At 34.1% G+C, this 15,606-nt stretch overlaps 1 protein-coding gene across 1 annotated transcript; it reads left to right on the top strand.

Moving 5' to 3' along the window:
- Nucleotides 1-624: 624 nt before the first annotated feature.
- LOC143258156 (uncharacterized) lies at nucleotides 625-3,865 on the top strand. Its single transcript, XM_076517169.1, has 2 exons — nucleotides 625-913; nucleotides 1,951-3,865. The coding sequence occupies exons 1-2, from the start codon at nucleotides 784-786 to the stop codon at nucleotides 2,937-2,939; spliced, it is 1,119 nt and encodes a 372-aa protein (XP_076373284.1). The 5' UTR covers nucleotides 625-783; the 3' UTR covers nucleotides 2,940-3,865.
- The last annotated feature ends 11,741 nt before the right edge of the window (nucleotides 3,866-15,606 follow it).

Below are 15,606 nucleotides of genomic sequence, written 5' to 3'. Positions count from 1 at the left end.
ACTGTTAGAATAGATTTATGATTAAAATTTGTGTGTAGATAACTGAAATTAAAAGGTGTAGTAACAGTGTTCCTAAATTCTAAACAATACACTCATCAGTATAAGCATATATAAAGGTCTTTAATAATGTACAGTTTTATTATTTATTTTCTTTATGATAAAGATTTTATTTGTAATAGAAAAAAACAACAGGTAAACATTGTTTTTTTCTTACTGTTTAATAAACCAGATTTTGTAACAGGTATGAATAACTGGTGATAAAACGGAACATATGTTGCTCCGCCTTTCTGGAATTCTGCTCACCAGAAGACAAGTTTGTCAACATTTAGTGATCTGGGACTGAAATAGGGTTATTAAGTTGAACAAAACGTTCTTCTATTCTACACCTGTTTCCGACTTCTCTGAGTACCTCAGTTCCTGATCCAGTTGGTGGGAGGAGCTTACCGACACACTCATGATTGGTGGTTAATGGTTAAATGCACAAGTTATCAAAAGTAGATGTGATTGGTCTAATAGATTTTCACCTGCACATCTGTTGGTTGCAGGAAAAGTAAACAGAAGGTTGTAAAATTGAAAAGCTCTGTAATGGTGAGATATATCTCCATTTAAAGTTACCTATCCAAGTGGAGTAGACATTAGCTTTGTTACCACATGTAAAAGAGGGCTTGCAAACATATTACAAAGCTACATCACAAAGTGTTCTTTTTGTAACCCATAATCTTACAAATCTGTTTGTGTTATAGCTCCTTGTGCCAAAATCGTTTATTTAACAAAGGTTCCATTATGCCTCGTTCGTTTTTAATTAAGAAGCACCTATCATGTAGAGGTAACTCACCAAAAAAAAGATCTTGGACAGAAGTAAACAATGACGTCATTATTGGGACTCCACCAATCATGGTTCCTTTTTATCCTGGTACGTTATATAATTAAATTTAACCTTATCTATTGACTTGGTTTGTTTGTTTTTTCCCGTTGTCGTTTGTTTCGAATATTTCACGTAAAATTGAAAGGCTGAATTCAGAAACTTCAAAGTTTCAAATATATGTTGTCTGTATAGTATATCATACGATTTATATTTGGATTACAACGAACAACTAGCATAAAAGTATTATTTACTAAATTTTTTCATACAGTATGATATGACTGGTGGGTTTTTACTTGCACTGTTATAGAAAATAATGTGAATATGCTAAAGATATTCCGCGAAAAAGACACCAGAAACTGAAGTCCTAAACGCAAGGTAAAAACTAAAAAGAAAAGGAAAATGGAAACCCCATTATTTTATATTTTTTACCTTAAACTTCATGAGTTTCCGTACGTACTTAATCGGATGTGTTTAATTTGGAATTAAATTTTAACAAATGTTTATTACCTGTGTTGCAGCTAAATAGTGATCAACTACTCTCTTTGTAACAAATTAACTCATGTTTTGCATTAGATATATTTAATATGCGCTAGTTTATGATTGTCCTATTTTATAGCTTGAATCGTCTGTTTCATTCTAGCAAATGCTGCTGTAAAGTACAGAATAATATTCTAATCACGAGCTCATAAAATGTTCTTGAATAGGGTAGATAACTAAAGGTTAAAAGAAAAATGAAAGTAACGTTCTTGAAACGTTTACTTTTATGAACGTATCAACAGAGAGAAATGTTTTCACTCTAGTACTGAAAATACTACTGTCCAACTGTTTCCATTTTCTAACAAGTGAGTTATCCTTAAGGAAGCTAGTTCATTAACTTCAATTTAGTATGGAGTCGATGTTTCATAAAGTATTAATTTTTAAATGATATTCGTTCATTCGTGGTTTGTTTATTCCTCGTTAACTTCATCACTTCAAGTTTCATGACTGCACGTAATATGCTAACTTTATGTATGTTTCAAATACAAAATGATATTTAAAGGTACCCAGCCTGTATATTTCTAATTTTAATTTATATATTTCTGTAGAAAATCCAGCTCCGTTTGACTTAACTAAGAAAGCAACAGTCGTAGGCCCTGAACTTGATAACAGTTTTCAACCTTTGAAGAAATGCTCAGAAACCCATCACTTTTCAAAACTTACAAGTCCTACTGAATCGTATCCAAACACGGTTGACACTGAGACCAGCCATTCAAGTGGATCTTATTTTTATCGAAGTTTGGTGTCTCAGTATTCATCTTTTGGCCACTCTCCTTGCCATCTTGACCATTACAATTTCGGGTTCTTGGGTCAGCTACCAATGTCCCCACCTAAGTCACCGCCTCTTTATACTCAGGACTCTGATAGGTTTCCTAGCAAGTTGTTTTTGCCTTCACCAGCTTTTGAGAAAGCGCACCTTCTATCGCCAACGCCCAAACTATGGTCAACTGCCAAGAATAGCTCACAGACTACATGGTTCCAAAATGACAACAACGAATCGTTATTGGGGGCTCCTCTTAGTCCTGAATCGGAAGGGGATACAACCCGAGACAGCAACTCCACTGCAGTGATGGTCAGTAGAACACAAACAACTAATTCACGATACCAATGTTTGGAATGTGAAAAGAGTTATTCTACTTATAGTGGACTGTCTAAACATCAACAATTCCACTGTGAGACAAATGCGAAAAAGTCTTTTAGTTGTAAGCACTGTGACAAGGTGTACGTTTCCCTTGGGGCTCTCAAGATGCACATTAGAACTCACACTCTTCCTTGTAAGTGTAGTGTATGTGGGAAAGCTTTCTCTAGACCCTGGCTTCTCCAAGGTCACGTCCGGACACACACTGGGGAGAAACCTTTCTCCTGTCCACACTGTAATCGAGCTTTTGCTGATCGGTCTAACTTGCGGGCTCACCTCCAGACACATTCGGACGTGAAAAAGTACAAGTGTAAAACCTGTAACAAAACCTTTTCCCGCATGTCCTTGTTAGTTAAACACGAAGACGGAGTGTGTGTGAGTGTATCCCAGCAGCAGTAACAAAACATAACAGCTGCGTTCTACTTCGACGATTTGACTACTTTTTGTTATCGTTTTTTAACGACGGTGTGTTTCATTTTTCAGTTTAACCATTCAGGTTATATGTTTTTAATCTTTCTTGAATGCGGTTATAGAACATAACTCAGATTTATTTCCTGAGTAAGAACAATTAATTTGCGATGTTTCTGTAGGCTCATATAAATGTCTCAAACATGAAACAACTGAAGTGTAGGTCAAAGAACTTAAATAATATTAGTCGGTATATAACGTCAGGTCCTCCGCTGGTATAGCGGTAAGTCTACGGATTTACAACCGTAAAATCAGGCGTTCGATTCCCCTCAGTGAACTCAGCAGACAGCCCAATGTGGCTTTGCTACAAGAAAATACACATAACATTGGTTTTATATTTCAAGTCTGTTTTGGAGCAATACATTTTAACTTTTTTTTTTCCCGTAAGCTCCAACCTGACGTTTTAATGAAACAGCAAATCTTTTGCAAATCTATATTTTGTATAAAGAATATTTTGCCAAACTGACATATTTCAGTCCCTCAAAACTTTGGCCATTATTTTTTTCATGAAAATAGAATGAAATGTTTACTGATATATTTATACCTTAAATAATAGAGCTTCAGTTAAACCTTTCAGGAATTTGTGTTAAATAGAGTTTGGTTTAAATCTTTTAATATTCAGAAAACGCCATGATGTCACCAATTTGTTTTTATGTTTATTGTGGCTCTATTTTACGGTTTCTATGAAAGCAAAGTGATATAAATAGTTTTGAAATCACTAGTCAAATAGTATTTTTCGTACTCAAAGAATTGTGCCTATGAATAAATATTTATGCAATCAAGAGAAACAAGACTATACTATAAATCATTTAAAAAAACTATAATGATATTAAGATATATTTTTCATGTGTACTATCTGACAGTGTGACATCAATTTGAAATATTTTATATATCATATAAATTACAATATATATATCATATAAATTACAATATATATGTTACTTACGATTGTTTTGAACTGTGTAGTTTTCTACTTCCTTTTGAGTCTTTGTTTCACGTTGTGTAAGAACGTCTACATCTTAATAAAATTGTAATCGTATAGTCTATGAATTAGAGCGTCAACATTCATATACATTTATCAAAAACCACGTTAAGCATTGAAACATCTAAGCCTTATAATACAAAAGATAAAATACCTACTTTAACAAAAAAACTGTCTTTGAATCTCAATAAAATCGCATTTGAACAATTGCTAAATCGTTTTTTTACCAGATTTTGAATTTAGTTTACACGAAATCCAGTTTATTTTAAAGTACTTCATAGTTTCTATAAAAAAAAGATTTAACTTGTAGTTATTTGTATGTTATGAAAAGGCTTTTTTGTGGAATGGAACGGGGAGATTTTGTTCTTTAAGACTTACACGTATCTTAAATTGCATTTATCCAATTCCTTTATTATCTGTGTACCGAAAGGGTATAGCTATGTGTGTATTTTTGCTTCGATCTCCAGTTAAGCAGAAGACAATCAATGAAATTAGCACATACTGGTAATAAAATACAGTTTGAAACAGTAGGAGCCAATAATGGATAAAGAATATTAAATTTTGTACTTACACGTTATATAAATATTCATATTTACGACCACTGGTAAATGTGAATCACCATTGTGACTGAACATTACTTGTACATTACGATCAAATAAAATATATTCCAACTCTTTAAGCCTACATCTTGCAGGAGCTGGTAATTTAAAATTGAACTTTTTATGTTTAGTACCTAAACTAACGGCGTTGAGTTTTCAGTAAGTAACACAAACTATGAATAGAGTATAACGAATCCTATGTTAACATGTTTTACTGGATATTACTTTTCTTCGTGTTTTGGAAGTATATTGTATATCTTAACCATTGTTAGCTCCAGTTGGTGCTATAGCTAATCGCATCTACGATAATTTAAGTCTAATTATTAATTAGTTACTAATATTATTTATTACTACTGAATATTTTTATTCTAGTGGAATTAATATAAGAGAAAGTTCTTAGAATGTTTTCCTAACAAACTATGAATCCAATATGACCGAATAAACATTATGGGTGTAGTTTTACTAACAGTAAACGGTGGCTTAAAAGTTCAACTACATACATGTAATATTTAGCTTTCAGGTAACTTGGTTTGTAATTGTTTCAACAGTGATAAGCAAAATTACCTTAATAAAACCGGTGTTTTATCACTTACTGCCTTTTTTTTTTCCTGAAGAAAATCTTTTGCATACAATTGGCTGAATGGCCAGATTAGAGACTCCTGCGATTCAGGCATAGCTATTCTAATTTTTAAATGGAGAACAGATTTAAAAGGAACCAGTTTTTTCTTACCCATAATTTAAAGCGGCTCCTTTAAACCTAATACCGGTATTGACTGTTATTCTTACAACTCACCTCTAACTTAAAAGTTGTTGTTGTTGTTTTGAATTAAGCACAAAGCTACACAATGGGCTATCTGTGCTCTGCCCATCACGGGTATCGAAACCCGGTTTTTAGCGTTGTAAGTCCGCAGACATTCCGCTGAACTTAAAATGTAAAGTACATTTGGTATTAAAATGCTCCAAACCTGACACCCTCGTACTCCTAGTGTAACTTTTCTTTATTATGTTTTAACATTAACAGGCTATCGATATGCACAGTTTCATCACAATGGAATTTTTAGATCGAAAGTTATTCCTGCTGAACCATAGCATTCATTTTAAGAATGAAAGTGTTATTTCAGATTATTTTAAGATGAAGATTTGAAGTGTCCTGTCACTGTATACGTTTTCCTGCATCAATGAAAATCATTGAAAGTTCGTTCTTCAAAAGTGTACCTCTTCTCTAAATGGTTCACAATCGCATCATAGAGATATCATTTTCGTTAGGGCTGTGATTTATCCTTTTAGCATTACAATGTTGGTTGATTAGAAAATTACGTTATTTGAATATACCGGCTGTAATCATATCATAATTATGCATTAAACTTAAGTCCTGCTGAAATTTTAGTTTTGAAACCTGTAGTATAATTCTTTTTTTTTTGCTTTCTTGTTTTTGTGTATAATAAATTGTTTTTATCCCTATTAACATCTCATGGTTATATGTGAGCGTGTAGAAAGAGTGAGCAATTATTTCTTGTGGGTTTTGATACATGTTATCCATCAACTTAAAGAAATGTATTGTGTATAACTCAAGGTAAGTATATTACTTAGTTTTATAGTTATAATTCAGAAAAGTATAACAATATGTTTTATAAATTAATAACAATCTGTTAAAATTACCCTAAAAGAAAAATTAGATATTATAACAATGTAATGTTATTGTTATCTATCAGTATAAATGTACTACATTATGGCATAAATAATAATTAAAAGGAGTAATAATATGATTTGGAGAATAACATTTGTATTCTAGACTAATAATACTAGTGACGTGTCTTGATTTGAGTGACACAGTAGTTCTTATACCATTTTTGCAATTTCTACTCGTCCCGAAAAGACAAAACCCATTTATAGTTTTTATATATGATAATTTCCTGTTTAGGTAATGGCTTAAACTTTGAATACTGATTGTGCATAATTACGTGACACGATTGTGGTAGTAATCGAGGGTTTTTTGACGAAAATAGACCCTTGCAGAGGTGTTCAAGTGCTGGAAGCTCAACAAGCACAGACACAAGTGGCAGCTCATGTTCAAGTGTTGGAAGCTTAACGAGCACAGACACAAGTGGCAGCTCATGTTCAAGTGTTGGAAGCTTAACGAGCACAGACACAAGTGGCAGCTTATGTTCAAGTGTTGGAAGCTTGACAAGTAGAGACACAAGTGATAGCTCATGTTCAAGTGTTGGATTGTTTGTTTGTTTTTGAATTTCTCACAAAGCTACTCGAGGGCTATCTGTGCTAGCCGTCCCTAATTTAGCAGTGTAAGACTAGAGGGAAGGCAGCTAGTCATCACCACCCACCGCCAACTCTTGGGCTACTCTTTGACAAACGAATAGTGGGATTGACCGTTACTATATAACGCCCCCATGGTTGAAAAGGCGAGCATGTTTGGCGCGACGGGGATGCGAACCCGCGACCCTCAGATTACGAGTCGCACGCTTTAACACGCTTGGCCATGCTTCCAATGTGGTTGGAAGCTTAACAAGTACAGACATAAGTGATAGCTCATGTTCAAGTGTTGGAAACTTATAAAGTACAGACACAAATGGTAGTTCATTTTGATGTGATCAAATCAGTTGTGGAAAGGTTATGTACGAGTTATCAAACAATTAGTTAAAATAAGAGTTCCATTCATTCCTTGTGGGAAAATACGTTAACTCTTTTAAAAAAAAGTTCATATGTTACGCGAAAAACACATATCTAAATCTCGTGAGCTTTTCTGTCTAAGTCTACCGTTGTTTTAAACGATTTCGAGCTAAAAGTTTAAAGCAGGTAAAGAGAAGTATACCAGGCTTGATTTTTACATGCTGGCATCCGTGGATTATTAAAAATGCCACAATCTGGTTGGATTCTTGTCAAAATTATCAGAGCCCTGTAACAATGCCATTAGACTACACACTTCACAGGTTAATTACGAGTTCTTGTCGATGGCAATGACCAACGAGTTAGAGCCTCCAAAGTCGGAGATGAACAGTGTGTTTAAATCAACGTCGTATGTTGTGTCCTGTTCAATGATATATCAGTTATAGTGTAGGTAGACATCAGTTTGAATATCCATTCATATGTTGCTCCTTTAACATCATGCACCGTCTAATCAGTGATATAAACCTCAGATTCAGAGAGTGATAACACTCAGTTAACCGTAACTCTTTCTTGCCCCCCAGTGGCTCAGCGGTATGTCTGCGGACTTACAACGCTAAAATCCGGGTTTCGATACCCGTGGTGGGCAGAGAACAGATAGTCCATAGAGTATCTTTGTGCTTAATTCAAAACAACAATCTCTTTCTTGCGAGATGTAATTTTGTCAGACACCTTGGTAAGTGGGACTCTGATCAATTTGGGTTTAAGGGTATTCACATTTCAATGGTTGAAACGAGCAATTAATATTAACTTCCGATTAGAATACGCTAGCTACTTAAAGCGAAACTAAAATTCAACCTTAACATTAGAACGCATTGTTTTATAATTTGGGCACCTTTGCTGCTAACAATATTTTTGGCAGTAAACTAATTAATATTTTCTTAAGTAAGATGAATTATTAAGTGAATTCTTCGAATGACTAGCGTTATTAAAATATAATCTATTTTCAGCTCTGTTGCTCGTTTAGTTTAAATTATTTTAACGATAAAGTCTTAATTTTTTACAGGCAGCGCCAGGTGGTTAGGGCGCTCTACTCGCAATCTATGGGTCGCGGGTTCGAATCCTCGTCACAACAAATATACTCGCTCTTTCAGAACTGAGGAAGTTATAATATGATGGACAATCACATAATCGTTAGTAAAAGAGCAACCCAAAAGTTGGCGGTGGGTGGCGATGACTAGCTGCCTCCCCTGTAGCCTTATACTGTTAAATTAAGGACAGCTAGCGCAGATAGTTCTCGTGTAGCTTTGCGCGAAGTTCAAACCAATTTAAGCAATATTAAGCATTTTAACCAAATTTATTGCTTCATAACTCACAAAAGTGGCGTCTAGAGGTTTTGTCACACGAAACTTTTTTAGAGATTGGGGATTTAGAGATTAATATGAAAATTTTACTGATTTAATTCTTAAATGAAAATAAATATTTTGAACCCTCGACATTAATTTGTAAGGAATAAACTTAGCAAATAAATGTTAAAATTTAATCACAGAAACTATATTAGGTCATATTTCTTTGTTTTAGCGCAAAGCTACAGGGAGTTATCTGCTGTGACCACTACGGAGAATCCAGCCGTAGATTTCAGCGTTGTAGGTCCTTAAACACACCTCTCATCTACAGAAAGACATTAGTCTACATTCAAGTTCTAAGGATCTACAACACTGGAGAAGATTTATAAAGTAACTTGCAGGAAGAGATCACAAGTTTGTGTGGTTTGTTCTTATCTGATATCAAAATATAAAAACTACTGCTGATCCTCAAAATTCGTTATTTTTTTAAATTCTATTTATTTAGCATTCCATATTTCCTGACATTGCTGTGATGTTGACTACAATATCAAAGATAATTATTGTTATTTTGTGATATATATCATCTCTCATCACTATAAATAGTTCATTATGTGCTTATTTTTGAAATGCATGGATTTCTCCACTCATCAAGCTCGTTTAGATCACAATGTTTCGCCCGTCACACCAAACATACTCGCCCTTTCAGCCATAGGGCGTTGGTCAATCCCGCTATTAGTTGGTAAAAGAATAGTCCAAGAGTTGGAGATGGGTGGTGATGACTAGCTGCCTTCCCTCTGGTCTTACACTACTAAATTAGGGACGGCTAGCAAAGATAGCCCTTGTGTAGCTTTGCGCAAAATTCAAAATATACCAAACCACAATGTTTCGAACACCATAACTTATAAAATAGAGCACTTATGCAGCAATCTTTCTTTAAATACCAGGACTCCAGTTCCTGGGTTAACAGAGTGTGGAATGTCACAATAACTCACGTAATAAAATCCTTTAATATGACAAAACAACAAGATTTTAACATTTAAAGTACTTTTTTCCCTAAATCTCGTGTTACTATGCCTTCCGATAACTCACCGGTAATTTGTTTGTTGTTAAGTGTAATACTACACAACGAGCTAACTGTTCTATGGCCACCGTGAATACCCAAACTAACCTTTTAGCGTAATAACCTTTGAGCGTCTATGAGGAGGAGTCATTGGTAGGCTTGAGGACTTATAATGCTGAAATGCTGAGTTTTGTATTCCAATGCATTCTGGTTCGTGCAACTGACAGAACTCTGACTATTTTCACATATATATGTGTTAGGTATTTAAAAGTTTCAAATTTCAGATGTTTCAAAGTATAGTATTTTCAGAATGAACGATATTTTATATCCAAATTAAAAATGAACTTCTAAAAAGCTTTCTATACGTTAACGTCACATTATTTTACGCTAAGTGTGTGTGTGTATATATATATATATACATGTACATTAAATTCTATAGGGAAAAGGGAAAGGTCTCTTCTCGCCTATACAAAATGGCACGTGCATCTCGGCTTTCTTTTGTCTGTTATTTATCAAAACTGTTTTCAAAAGAATTGTTTACTTTAGAGGATGAGTTGACACGTTGACCACAGCGAAAATCATAAGAAAAGCAGGGTTAGTGCTATACTGGATTCCTAGGGCCTCAACTCTTGGCCACTGTTAACCCAACTCATGGAATTCTCCTCTCTTTAGTAGAATTCTTTAGTGACAGGTGAAAAGCGAAAGCTGACAGAGAGTATTTTGTTCAAGGCGTGGAAGGTGGAAACAAATTCCGTCTCTTTTTACTTCCCCTCCTCTTTTATGATAGTTTCAACACATGATCACATTCCAATGTCTGAACTCTATGTTAAGAAAACGGTAGAACACTTGGCTTATTAATTAAATCTTTTGAAAACTGAAATTGAATTATAGAATACGTGTATATATATATATATATATATATATACTTTAGAAGCTGTTGTTAATTAAACGGTCGAAGCGATTAATTACGAAAATCAGCAATACTTAAAAAATATAGTCCCTGGTTGAATAGCGGTGAGCTTACGGAGTTGGCAACACCAAAAATTGGGGTTCTTTTTCCGCGTTGGAGAGTTTTGTGAATAATCTCTTGTGTAACTCTGCGCTAAAGAAATAACAAGTACAATTTTATAGACAAGTTTTCTTGCTAGCATTGATGTGATTATTTTATAAACAACAGGTTTACCAATAGTCTATAATTTAATAATAAATAGTGTGTTCGAAGTGAAAAATCGCACATTTTTTCCTACGAAAAATGTTTACATGTTCACTAAAGAAAAATACATTGTATGTCATGTACTTGAGAAGAGCTCTTACTTTTTGTTAATAAGTCTCCGGATTATATAAAGTCCAATGGTTTGGTAAACAGTCATTAGAGTAGGTCATGCCAAATACATATGCACACTAAACTATTCTTTAATGTGTTTCGCAAAAAAACATTATGTGTAATTTTCGAACCGATTATACAACAGTCATGATTTAAAAAACAAATGAGCATAAAGTTTGAAATAAAACCATAAAAAGGTAAAATTCTTTGTTTAACATTTTAAACATCATAAGCCTTCAGACTTACCTCTAAGCCATAGGGGAAGTGATGGAAATACTAAATTGTGTGCATATGATTCTTAAATGTCAATAGATATTTCTTTTTAGCTATAAAAATTCATTTAAAACCCAGTCAGTTGTGAATACTGAAATCAATTTATTTACAAGAAAATCCGATTCCTTCTTATCGCAGTTTTTATTAAAAGTGTAAAATTGTTTCGTGATCATTAATCAATAGCCTCTTGGATTTTGTTTTGTTTGTTTGTTTAAGATTAAACGCAAAGCTGCACAACGGTTTCTCTCGTTGTAAGTCGCAGACGTGCCGCTGTGCCACTAGGCGGGCATTCTCTTGGAACTTTTTCAGTCTTTGAGGCTACTCCAGTTTCATTCAGTTTTAACTAATTTAGTTGAAACTAGTTCCATTTGTCTTTTCCCCCCTTTTTATTGGAAACTCTACACATACATCTATACCGCACCGCTAGAAACGGGGTTCCGATACCCGTAGTGGGCAGAGCACAGATAGCCCATTGTGTACAAGTATTCCAAAGAAACATCATATCTATATCTATCTACTTCTAGTTTCGACAAAGAACGAAATACTGGAAACACAATTATAAATCGTTTTTGGATTTTATTATCTACCACTTTGCACATTTGAGAACTTTAATGATTTACGCTAATATGATGAATGTTAGAAATATTAACAAATTTAGTTGTTATTTTCAATCGGTTTCCAACATGGTTTTGTTTGTTTGTTTTTTGAATTTCGCGTAAAGCTACACAAGGGCTATCTGCGCTAGCCGTCCCTAATTTAACAGTGTAAGACTAGACGGAAAACAGCTAGTCATCACCGCCCACCGCCAACTCTTGAACTACTCTTTTACCAACGATTAGTGGGATTGAACGTAACATTATAACGCCTCCAGGGATGAAAGGGCGAACATGTTTGGTACAGACTCTATCATTCAGAATGAGTACGTTTCATCAAACACATAAAGCTACTTATCTTCAAACACTTAGTCAGTAAACGTTTGTTTATAATATTCAACTGTAGGAAGATAAGTTATTCCAACTGATCTGAAACTTTCAGCTAACATTAAATGCATAAACTTGGTATGAGCCGATCAAGCAAATAAATGTGGCCTAGACCACAAGTGCAGGATTCTAGAATTATTATGATCCCACGTTCTTCCAATAAAAAAAAAGGTTGTCGAAGCTTTAATGATGAAAAGTTAAAATTAAAAAAAGAGAAACGATTACACTACTGGTATTCTTTCTTCTAAAGCAGTGAAGAACTGTTGTGGAAAGCGAGTAGATTTTTTGTCATGTACAAAGGAAAGTCTTGAGACGAACTTAATAAAAGAATTGACAAGACTCGTAGATTTTCCAAACTATAGAACTAGCTTACAAAAACTCTGTCACGCCCGTTGTTCCCTTGTTCACGTAAGAAATATCTTGCTCTAGTTCTAAAGAATATTTATGTAGAAGAGGCTAACGCGAGAGTTCTCATTACTTGTCAACTATATGAGATCAAGGTTAGGTGGGTCGGGTTATTCATGCACCAGGTGGGTCAGGGTTATCTAATATATACATGCATATATGTGCCTTATGAATAATTCTACTTTCTTGCAGTAATAAAAAATGAGCTAAAATGCTTTTGTTGTGTTACAATGGTACCGCAAAAGCTATGAAATTTGCTGTACCAACTTATCATATCATGAAGCGAAAATGGTGCTTGAACGGTAACCAAAAATGTCACATTTATATTGCAAGAAAATAAGCGTAAATGTGCTTATGCTAGTTGCTAACTGGCTTTGAGATTAGTAATTGCTTATAAAAATAAATAATTTATTAATAAGGACGGTTTCTTAGAGCCTTAAGTGTTAGTCCGAAACGCCTGTATTGGTAGATCTGTTTCTTTGATTGTTTTAAACAATATGTACACAACGTTTTGTTCCTAAACCAAAAATGTTATAACAAAACAAACAAAAAAGATTTTTAAGCCACATAAATAATTTTTGTGAAGTTGCTACAACCAGTTCATCCGATGGAATAGCGATAACTTCATGACCTTTAAACGATAAAATTAAGGGTTAATTTCTCTGCAATAGCAGAATTAGAAATTATATATAAACATATATATCCATAATTTTAGTACAAAGGCAAAAAATATGAAAAAAATATTACTGTTTGTTTATTTTGAATTTCGCGCAAAGCTACACGAGGGCTATCTGTGCTAGCCGTCCCTAATTTAGCAGTATAAGACTAAAGGGGAGGCAGCTAGTCATCACCACCCACCGCCAACTCTTGAGCTACTCTTTTACCAACGAATAGTGGGATCGACCGTACATTATAACGCTCCCACGGCTGAAAGGGCGAGCATGTTTGGTGCGATGGGGATTCGAACCCGCGACCCTCAGATTACAAGTCAAACGCCTTAACCCATCTGGCCATGCCGAGCCAAAAAATTACTAATGATAGTGATGGAGATCATTCTAAATCGTGTTTTTTATTAAGTTTTTACTAATTATTTCTTAAGTTTAACTAAACCATGTTAAACAGTAAGCGGAATTTAAAACTAAACAAAAAAGAAAGAAGGTGTTTATTTTCGATCTCTAAACTTTCTCGTACATTACTGACGTCACATGATGCTGCTAATGCGACATCGAGCTTAGAGTGCTCCTACTGGCGTAGCGGTATGTCTGCAGACTTACAACGTTAGAAACAGTACTTTGATACCCGTAGTGGGTAGGACACAGATAGCCCTTTCTGTAGATTTATGGATATTTACAGAGAAATAAATAACTGGAACCGAATAAAAGACACTTGAAATTAAAATACAGAGAAACAAATAACTGGAACTGGACAAAATATACTTGAAATTAAAACGTATGTTATCTAAACGATCTCAACATGCAAGTTGCCTTTAATCTGTTCCTCTTCAAAGTATAATTTGATTAGACATACTTATAAAAATAGAGTAAAATAACTGAATTTTTGTGAATTAGCAAAGGCATTCAGCGACAAATCATTAGTTTTGTATGGTATTTTACCATACTGGGACAAGGACGGACCAATCGCGGGCCAAGTTATCGGTTACGTTTCGTTATCGCAAAAATACATATACAAATAAGCGTACTTATGCAGAGTTCCCGAAAGTGTTCTATTTCAAGAATAAATGAAACCAAAATTTAGACTAACATATATTTTTATTTCTTGTTTTTGAAGTTCATGTGTCATGCTACGCTGTCAAGGTGCATAACTCTTCTCGTTATTAGTGGCATGCGCACGTTTTACTGACGTCACGAGAGTACAAAATGCAACGTTAAACATCCCCTATGTAACGTCATTTTAGTTTCTAATGACTGACTGACAGACAACACACAACTGTATTGTGGTGTAAGGGACTAAGATATATAACCTAACCGCCTTCAACACTATGGGGATGTGAATGCTTATAAGAGTGATAATCAAATCCTACTATTCAGTTTGACAACAGCTGATTGTTAAATGCACTTCCTAATCTTTAATTACTTAAACAAATCTCAGACAATTGTTGTTATTATTTTCTTTGAGCAAAACTCCACAATGGTCATTCAGCTTCTGGAGGAAAAGTAACTGAACGACCGTTGTGTAGTCTTGATCTAAGAAAATAATAACAACAATTGTCTAAGATCTATTGAAGTAATTAAAGATTAGGCAATGCATTTAATACATTTTTAGAAACTATTTTTTTTTAATTTTAATTGTTTAGACAGTATGCAGCGTATGCTATTGCCCGGGCTGATCCTTTAATATCAATTCTCTAGCCTGTTACTTTAACATTAGGGGCTATCGTGAATACTCTCGTGTAGCTTTGCGCGTAATCCAACGACGAGCCTAATAAATAATAATACTAAAAATTCACTAGACTTTCAAATAAGTTTTAAATTAAAAAGTTACATTTGAAACATTCTAAATCTAGCATTTGACAGTTTGTTCTCTCTACTGTACTTATTGGTTCTTCGTGAGATTCCGGTTTAGTAATTGGTATATTATTCAATTTGAAGTGTGAATGGCGAATAGTTTAATCTTTAATTACTTCAACAAATTTTAGATAATTATTTTTATTATTTTCTTAGTGCAAAGCCACACAACGGTCTCTTCGAACTTAATTCAATGCAGGATTGAACCTCAAATATTAGCGTTGTAACTGTGGGACAGAGTTGAGCAGAATAATATAATCAGTTATAACTGCTAACTGGACGGTTGTTCAAATGGTTTAGTAAATCATGCATTAAATTTCGATTACATGTTATAAATTAAAGTAATAGAACATGTACTTTTTTTGGAAGTGAATGAAAATATTAATCTGTTTCAATAGGAAAAACAAACAAACATTTTCTTTTGATAAAATGTTTGTTTAGAATGGACATGAATTTCAAGCAATGTCAATAGAGTTCATATTTTT

Source organism: Tachypleus tridentatus, chromosome 7, assembly GCF_004210375.1.
Source record: "Tachypleus tridentatus isolate NWPU-2018 chromosome 7, ASM421037v1, whole genome shotgun sequence".
NCBI lineage: Eukaryota > Metazoa > Arthropoda > Merostomata > Xiphosura > Limulidae > Tachypleus > Tachypleus tridentatus.
This window is presented reverse-complemented; position numbering and strand designations above follow the sequence as displayed.